General features: G+C 45.3%; 1 protein-coding gene across 3 annotated transcripts in view; it reads left to right on the forward strand.

Moving 5' to 3' along the window:
* The window catches only part of MMP17 (matrix metallopeptidase 17), a 241,210-nt gene extending 233,976 nt beyond the window's left edge, over positions 1 to 7,234 (forward strand). For all 3 annotated transcript variants that reach the window (XM_063964657.1, XM_063964658.1, XM_063964659.1), the window contains exon 10: positions 5,890 to 7,234. In XM_063964657.1, coding sequence (XP_063820727.1) covers positions 5,890 to 6,206 — 317 coding nt within the window. In that variant the 3' untranslated portion in view covers positions 6,207 to 7,234. The remainder of the gene's footprint in view (positions 1 to 5,889) is intronic.
* The last annotated feature ends 1,085 nt before the right edge of the window (positions 7,235 to 8,319 follow it).

The raw sequence follows: 8,319 nt of genomic DNA on the forward strand, positions 1-8,319 counted from the left end.
TTCTCCCGCAACTGGGGGTGCGAGGAAAAGGCTCAGAATTCCGAGCCCACCCGCTGGCGGTGATGCAGGGCAGTCTGGAGCGACTGCTGATGCTGACATCTGGTCCGGACTGAAGGACCTGACAACGATTACGGACATGTCGTCTACTGTCACTGCATATGATTCTCTCAACATTGAAAGAATGGTGGAGGATTATATGAGTGACCGCATCCAAGTAGGCACGTCACACAGTCCGTACTTATACTGGCAGGAAAAAGAGGCAATTTGGAGGCCCTTGCACAAACTGGCTTTATTCTACCTAAGTTGCCCTCCCACAAGTGTGTACTCCGAAAGAGTGTTTAGTGCCGCCGCTCACCTTGTCAGCAATCGGCGTACGAGGTTACATCCAGAAAATGTGGAGAAGATGATGTTCATTAAAATGAATTATAATCAATTCCTCCGCGGAGACATTGACCAGCAGCAATTGCCTCCACAAAGTACACAGGGAGCTGAGATGGTGGATTCCAGTGGGGACGAATTGATAATCTGTGAGGAGGGGGATGTACACGGTGATATATCGGAGGATGATGATGAGGTGGACATCTTGCCTCTGTAGAGCCAGTTTGTGCAAGGAGAGATTAATTGCTTCTTTTTTGGGGGGGGTCCAAACCAACCCGTCATATCAGTCACAGTCGTGTGGCAGACCCTGTCACTGAAATGATGGGTTGGTTAAAGTGTGCATGTCCTGTTTTGTTTATACAACATAAGGGTGGGTGGGAGGGCCCAAGGACAATTCCATCTTGCACCTCTTTTTTCTTTTATTTTTCTTTGCGTCATGTGCTGTTTGGGGAGGGTTTTTTGGAAGGGCCATCCTGCGTGACACTGCAGTGCCACTCCTAGATGGGCCCGGTGTTTGTGTCGGCCACTAGGGTCGCTTATCTTACTCACACAGTCAGCTACCTCATTGCGCCTCTTTTTTTCTTTGCGTCATGTGCTGTTTGGGGAGGGTTTTTTGGAAGTGCCATCCTGCGTGACACTGCAGTGCCACTCCTAGATGGGCCCGGTGTTTGTGTCGGCCACTAGGGTCGCTTATCTTACTCACACAGTCAGCTACCTCATTGCGCCTCTTTTTTTCTTTGCGTCATGTGCTGTTTGGGGAGGGTTTTTTGGAAGGGACATCCTGCGTGACACTGCAGTGCCACTCCTAGATGGGCCCGGTGTTTGTGTCGGCCACTAGGGTCGCTTATCTTACTCACACAGCTACCTCATTGCGCCTCTTTTTTTCTTTGCGTCATGTGCTGTTTGGGGAGGGTTTTTTGGAAGGGCCATCCTGCGTGACACTGCAAGCCACTCCTAGATGGGCCCGGTGTTTGTGTCGGCCACTAGGGTCGCTTATCTTACTCACACAGTCAGCTACCTCATTGCGCCTCTTTTTTTCTTTGCGTCATGTGCTGTTTGGGGAGGGTTTTTTGGAAGGGACATCCTGCGTGACACTGCAGTGCCACTCCTAGATGGGCCCAGTGTTTGTGTCGGCCACTAGGGTCGCTAATCTTACTCACACAGCTACCTCATTGCGCCTCTTTTTTTCTTTGCGTCATGTGCTGTTTGGGGAGGGTTTTTTGGAAGGGACATCCTGCGTGACACTGCAGTGCCACTCCTAGATGGGCCCGGTGTTTGTGTCGGCCACTAGGGTCGCTTATCTTACTCACACAGCGACCTCGGTGCAAATTTTAGGACTAAAAATAATATTGTGAGGTGTGAGGTATTCAGAATAGACTGAAAATGAGTGGAAATTATGGTTTTTGAGGTTAATAATACTTTGGGATCAAAATGACCCCCAAATTCTATGATTTAAGCTGTTTTTTAGGGTTTTTTGAAAAAAACACCCGAATCCAAAACACACCCGAATCCGACAAAAAAAATTCGGTGAGGTTTTGCCAAAACGCGGTCGAACCCAAAACACGGCCGCGGAACCGAACCCAAAACCAAAACACAAAACCCGAAAAATTTCATGTAATCCCCCTCTTCCAGGCTTGCAATAACCGCCCTGAGCGATTCCATTTTGAACTTGAACTTCCTTATATAAGTGTTCAAGGATTTCAAATTTAGAATGGGTCTCACCGAACCGTCTGGTTTCGGTACCACAAACATTGTGGAATAGTAACCCCGTCCCTGTTGAAGGAGGGGAACTTTTATTATCACCTGCTGGAGGTACAGCTTGTGAATTGCCGCCAGTACTTCCTCCCTGTCCTGGGGAGTAGCTGGCAAGGCTGATTTGAGGTAACGGCGAGGGGGAGACGCCTCGAATTCCAGCTTGTATCCCTGAGATACCACTTGTAGAACCCAGAGATCCACCTGTGAGCGAACCCACTGGTCGCTGAAGTTCCGGAGACGCGCCCCCACCGCACCTGGCTCCGTCTGTGGAGCCCCAGCATCATGCGGTGGACTTAGTAGAAGCAGGGGAGGATTTTTGTTCCTGGGAACTGGCTGTCTGGTGCAGCTTTTTCCCTCACCCCCTGCCTCTGGGCAGAAAGGAAGCACCTTTGATCCGCTTGCCTTTCTGAGGCCGAAAGGACTGTACCTGATAGTACGGTGCTTTCTTAGGTTGTGAGGGAGCCTGAGGTAAAAATGTCGATTTCCCAGCTGTTGCTGTGGATACGAGGTCCGAGAGACCATCCCCAAACAATTCCTCACCCTTATAAGGCAAAACCTCCATATGCCTTTTAGAATCAGCATCACCTGTCCACTGCCGGGTTCATAATACCCTCCTGGCAGAAATGGACATTGCATTAATTCTAGATGCCAGCCGGCAAATATCCCTCTGTGCATCCCTCATATATAAGACGACGTCTTTAATATGCTCTATGGTTAGCAAAATAGTATCCCTGTCGAGGGTATCAATATTATCTGACAGGGTATCAGACCACGCTGCAGCAGCACTACACATCCATGCTGAAGCAATTGCAGGTCTCAGTATAGTACCTGAGTGTGTATATACAGACTTCAGGATAGCCTCCTGCTTTCTATCAGCAGGCTCCTTCAAGGCGGCCGTATCCTGAGACGGCAGTGCCACCTTTTTGACAAGCGTGTGAGCGCCTTATCCACCCTAGGAGATATCTCCCAGCGTGACCTATCCTCTGGCGGGAAAGGGTACGCCATCAGTAACTTTTTAGAAATTACCAGTTTCTTATCGGGGGAACCCCACGCTTCTTCACACACTTCATTCAACTCATCTGATGGGGGAAAAAACACTGGCTGCTTTTTCTCCCCAAACATAATACCCTTTTTAGTGGTACCTAGGTTAATGTCAGAAATGTGTAACACATTTTTCATTGCCGTAATCATGCAACGGATGCCCCTTGTGGATTGTGTATATGTCTCATCCTCGTCGACACTGGAGTCAGACTCCGTGTCGACATCTGTGTCTGCCATCTGAGGTAGCGGGCGTTTGTGAGCCCCTGATGGTCTTTGAGACGCCTGGGCAGGCACGGGCTGAGAAGCCGGCTGTCCCACGGCTGTTACGTCGTCTAGCCTTTTATGTAAGGAGTTGACACTGGCGGTTAATACCTTCCACATATCCACCCACTCTGGTGTCGGCCCCGCAGGGGGTGACATCACACTTATCGGCACCTGCTCCGCCTCCACATAAGCCTCCTCATCAAACATGTCGACACAGCCGTACCGACACACCGCACACACACAGGGAATGCTCTGACTGAGGACAGGACCCCACAAAGTCCTTTGGAGAGACAGAGAGAGAGTATGCCAGCACACACCACAGCGCTATTTAATCAGGGATTTTCACTAACACAGTGATTTTTCCCTATAGCTGCTTTACATATACAGTTTGCGCCTAAATTTAGTGCCCCCCCTCTCTTTGTTACCCTTTGAGCCTGGAAACTGCAGGGGAGAGCCTGGGGAGCTGTCTTCCAGCGGAGCTGTGAAGAGGAAATGGCGCCAGTGTGCTGAGGGAGATAGCCCCGCCCCTTTCTCGGCGGACTTCTCCCGCTCTTATATTTATATTATGGCGGGGGATTTTTGCACATATATAGTTTTTTAGACTATATTATGTGCTGTTTGCCAATGTAAGGTACTCTAATTGCAGCCCAGGGCGCCCCCCCCCAGCGCCCTGCACCCATCAGTGACCGGAGTATGTGGTGTGCATAGGGAGCAATGGCGCACAGCTGCAGTGCTGTGCGCTACCTTAATGAAGACCGGAGTCTTCAGCCGCCGATTTTCAGGATGTTCTTCTTGCTTCTGGCTCTGCAAGGGGGACGGCGGCGCGGCTCCGGGACCAGACGACCGAGGCTGGGCCTGTGTTCGATCCCTCTGGAGCTAATGGTGTCCAGTAGCCTAAGAAGCCCAAGCTAGCTGCAAGCAGGTAGGTTCGCTTCTCTCCCCTTAGTCCCTCGTGTAGCAGTGAGTCTGTTGCCAGCAGATCTCACTGAAAATAAAAAACCTAACAAATACTTTCTTTACTAGAAGCTCAGGAGAGCCCCTAGTGTGCAACCAGCTCGGGCCGGGCACAGATTCTAACTGAGGTCTGGAGGAGGGGCATAGAGGGAGGAGCCAGTGCACACCAAATAGTACCTAATCTTTCTTTTAGAGTGCCCAGTCTCCTGCGGAGCCCGTCTATTCCCCATGGTCCTTACGGAGTACCCAGCATCCACTAGGACGTCAGAGAAAAATAAATAATAAATAAATGATACTGCTGCCCAAAAAAATAGATTATACTTATTCTAAAGGGGCGCAATTAGTTAAAATTATATGGGGCATTATTGTTAGGGCATGTTATGAAATAAAAACTATACTTTGTACTATGTTTTAGTAAACAACATATTTTGTAGCCACTGTTTTAATAAACAACAGAGGACACCATTCTTCATTTTAAGACCTATGGTGCACTATTCTTTGTTTTAAAAACTACTGTACCGCTGTGCTATTCTTTTTTTTTTTTTTATAAATAAATATACATTGGAACTATTATTTTTTTATTTACCTTGTGGTAATCATCAGCCAGATGTATCAGGTGTGCTCCATGCTCATTGGTCCAGGCATGTAGCTTCCTAAATGTATGTTCAGACCAGTCCTCTGTCCCCCGTAGTACCATGACTGGTGCTAAGTAGATGATGACCCATTCATTTACTTACTGTTGGTGGTCATGCCAGATTTTATGGTATAGTAATCTATGATTGATTTCAGGAATTTTTATATATATATATATATCATTCAAAAATAACATTATACCATTCAAAAATAACATCTTTCTCATTTTTATGTTTGTATTTTATTTTGTGCAATTCCTCCCTTAGTAACCACAAGGGGGTGCTCTTACAACAAGAATTGTTTGGTACTAGCTCTGTAAATAGCCTTGGCTAATAGAAAATCGAATGATGACCTAACATGTCCTTTCAGGCATGAAAATTTACTGTATATTGTGTTAACTCCTCTAGCAGAGTATATCATTTATGGATTATATAACACAAGCATTTGAAATTGTTACACAAAATATCTTTAACTGTCCATTTTAATAAACCTATGAAGACAAATAAAGTTGCATAAACATAAAAATGACTCAGGTTTGTTATAATAATTGTCAACTTCTTAATTCTTACTTATACGCCATAACAGCACTTTTTCTGTTGCCTGATGACATAACTGGACAAAACTAACAAATGAAATGGACAATGGTCTAATTTATAATGCGCATTTGACTCTTGATAATGAGCTATGTTAATTAGTAATTCTTTACAGTGTAAACAATTAAAATGCAAAATAAACTGCTTAATCATAAAACAAGTGTACACTTAAAAAGTGATACAGCCCATACTGCATTACATTTTACACAAAAATATCTATTAATTCCAAGTGCTACAACAGGTTTAGCTAATGTCCTTTTTTTTCTTTTAGGTGCAACATATTTCTTCCGAGGAAAAGAATACTGGAAAGTGCTTGACAATAAAATGGAGGTTGAGCAAGGCTACCCACAATCCACTGCACGGGACTGGCTGGTATGCAGTGATATGCAATCTGATGGGCCAAACTCAGAGAGAAGTCGGACTGGTGCTCATTCCAGGCAGGGTCAGCAGGATGAAAGCCGGTCAGAGAACGGTTATGAGGTCTGCTCCTGTACATCTTCAGCAGAGTCTTTCTGTAGGACTCTATCTACCGCCATGTCATTGGCCCTGGTACAGATGTTCACAGCAGCCTTGGTCTCAGTCTTATGATGCGCCTACTGATTGGACATACCATTACACACTGGACTTAGGGGTCAACCGGTGGGTTCGTGACAGTGCTGCACCGTACTGTAGGACAAACATTCCGAGAAGCTTGGAAGTGAAAGATACCAAATTCTCCATGAGAAGTGAACTTTTTATGATAATGTTCTGTAAAATGGCACTCATATTAGTGGAAAATGAAAGCATGAGATGGCACACAGGTGAATGAATCTGATGAGTGAATAAACTCTTGGTGTCATCCACAGTTTAAGAGTAACTGACAGATCAGTTTCTATCAGAGCGTATTAGCTCTGCAAATTCTGCCAAAGTCTATAAGAATTATTTGTAAGAGTCTCCCAGCATCAAGTTAGTACAAGCAGATCATCTGCAGTAAATAATGGGAAAAAGAACAATCTTGGTGCAGTTTTTATGATGGTATTGCATCACTTTTGCTGTCAAAAGACTTAAAGGGGAATTATCATCTATCTATATATATATATATTTTAATATCTTATTTTAATAATAAATTAACTTAGCAATTTACTGTTTTGTTATAGGTCACTAATCTCTGGTATGTTGAGTTGTGATATTTTTATTGACTGCAAACATCATGGCTGCTATTGCTGAATACATTTGTCTGCCAAAAAAGAGCTACTGTATGTGTTGATGACAAACGCAACATATATCTGATATTTGGTGATTTCAACCTGTATGAATGTACCACTGTCTTTCACGTCAAATAGTTACAGAAATGTACATACCTTTGGAATGATTTTCACTCAGCAGTAGGATAATCTAAGACGTGTATGATAATCAAAAGAATGATAGTTTCCCTTTAGGTTTTTCACATGTGTGGGGAATCACTTTTGCACTTCTGGCGGCTGTGATACAGCCACGGTGGTCAGTGAACAGGCTTTGCCTGTATGAAATGACCTAGTAAGTAATTGGAGCACTGCCACAAGTGAATTCTGTAAATCTGCTTCTTTGGATTTCTGACAAACAGTTGTACAATAAAGAGGCACATCTTGTTTACACCATGAATGAGAGAGGATTCATTGTCTTTTGTTAAAGCAGCATTTATATAATGTTGGATGCAGAGCCATAACAGGGATTTTCTGCGCCTCCCCCAAGTGTATGATGCCGGGACTTACAGCACTGACCATAGGGGGAAGGGGGATGTAAGTGCTGCGGTGTGCACATCTGGAGTGTCCAAAGGATGCTCCAATAGCACTGCAGTAGCAAATCTGGCAGGCAAGGGTGGTGAACGGCGGTGCAACCCACAGGGCTCTGTGCGGAGGCACTGCTAGCACACCCATAGTTACGGCACTGGTTGGAAAGGGATTAAGGTATACCAGCATTACAGTCTTTTACTAACCAATCACAATTTTCAATTGCAGGTTGTGTCAATTACCTTGAAATTCCCCAACACTACCCAGGATTTGGAACAATTGCATTACATTTAAAAACACATTTGGAGAGATAAGAAGAAGCAGGAAAAAACAACAGCATATGTCGGGCTAGTGTTTATAAGAACAGAAGTTGGCTGCGGGTGTGGTATAGAAGATCTACACGGGATGTAGTTTCCTGACCGCCGGTTACAATACTTCCGCCTGCATCCCGAACTCTGACAATCCCAATAGTCGGCATGCCGACTAAAAGGGACTATTCCCACTCGTTGGTTTCCACGACACCCATAGAGTGGGAATAGAACCTGTGGTGAGCACAGCTCGCCACCGAACCCACAAGGGGCTTTGTTGCACTTGCCTCACCCCCCGCTGGCATTCTGTGGCTGGGATGCTGAATGCCGGGATCCCAGCCGCTGGTAACACAGCCCCACCCCGATCTACACAGTCTAAGTAGACAGATATTAGGTCTACCTCATATGGTCAAAAGGCATTAGGTTGACAGGATCAAAAGGTAGACAGTGAGTAAGGTCGACATGTACAAAAGGTTTATGGTTAAAAGGTCGACTGACAATGGACGTCACAAAAAATGTAGACACAAGTTTTTTACTTTTTTAAGTGTCATTTTGTATGTTTAACCATATCTAAGCACAATCTAGCGGGCTCGCTACGCTTGCCACAGGTTACTATTCCTAATCGTAGTCCACATGGATAGTAAA

This window comes from Pseudophryne corroboree, chromosome 1 (assembly GCF_028390025.1).
Source record: "Pseudophryne corroboree isolate aPseCor3 chromosome 1, aPseCor3.hap2, whole genome shotgun sequence".
Classification (NCBI taxonomy): domain Eukaryota; kingdom Metazoa; phylum Chordata; class Amphibia; order Anura; family Myobatrachidae; genus Pseudophryne; species Pseudophryne corroboree.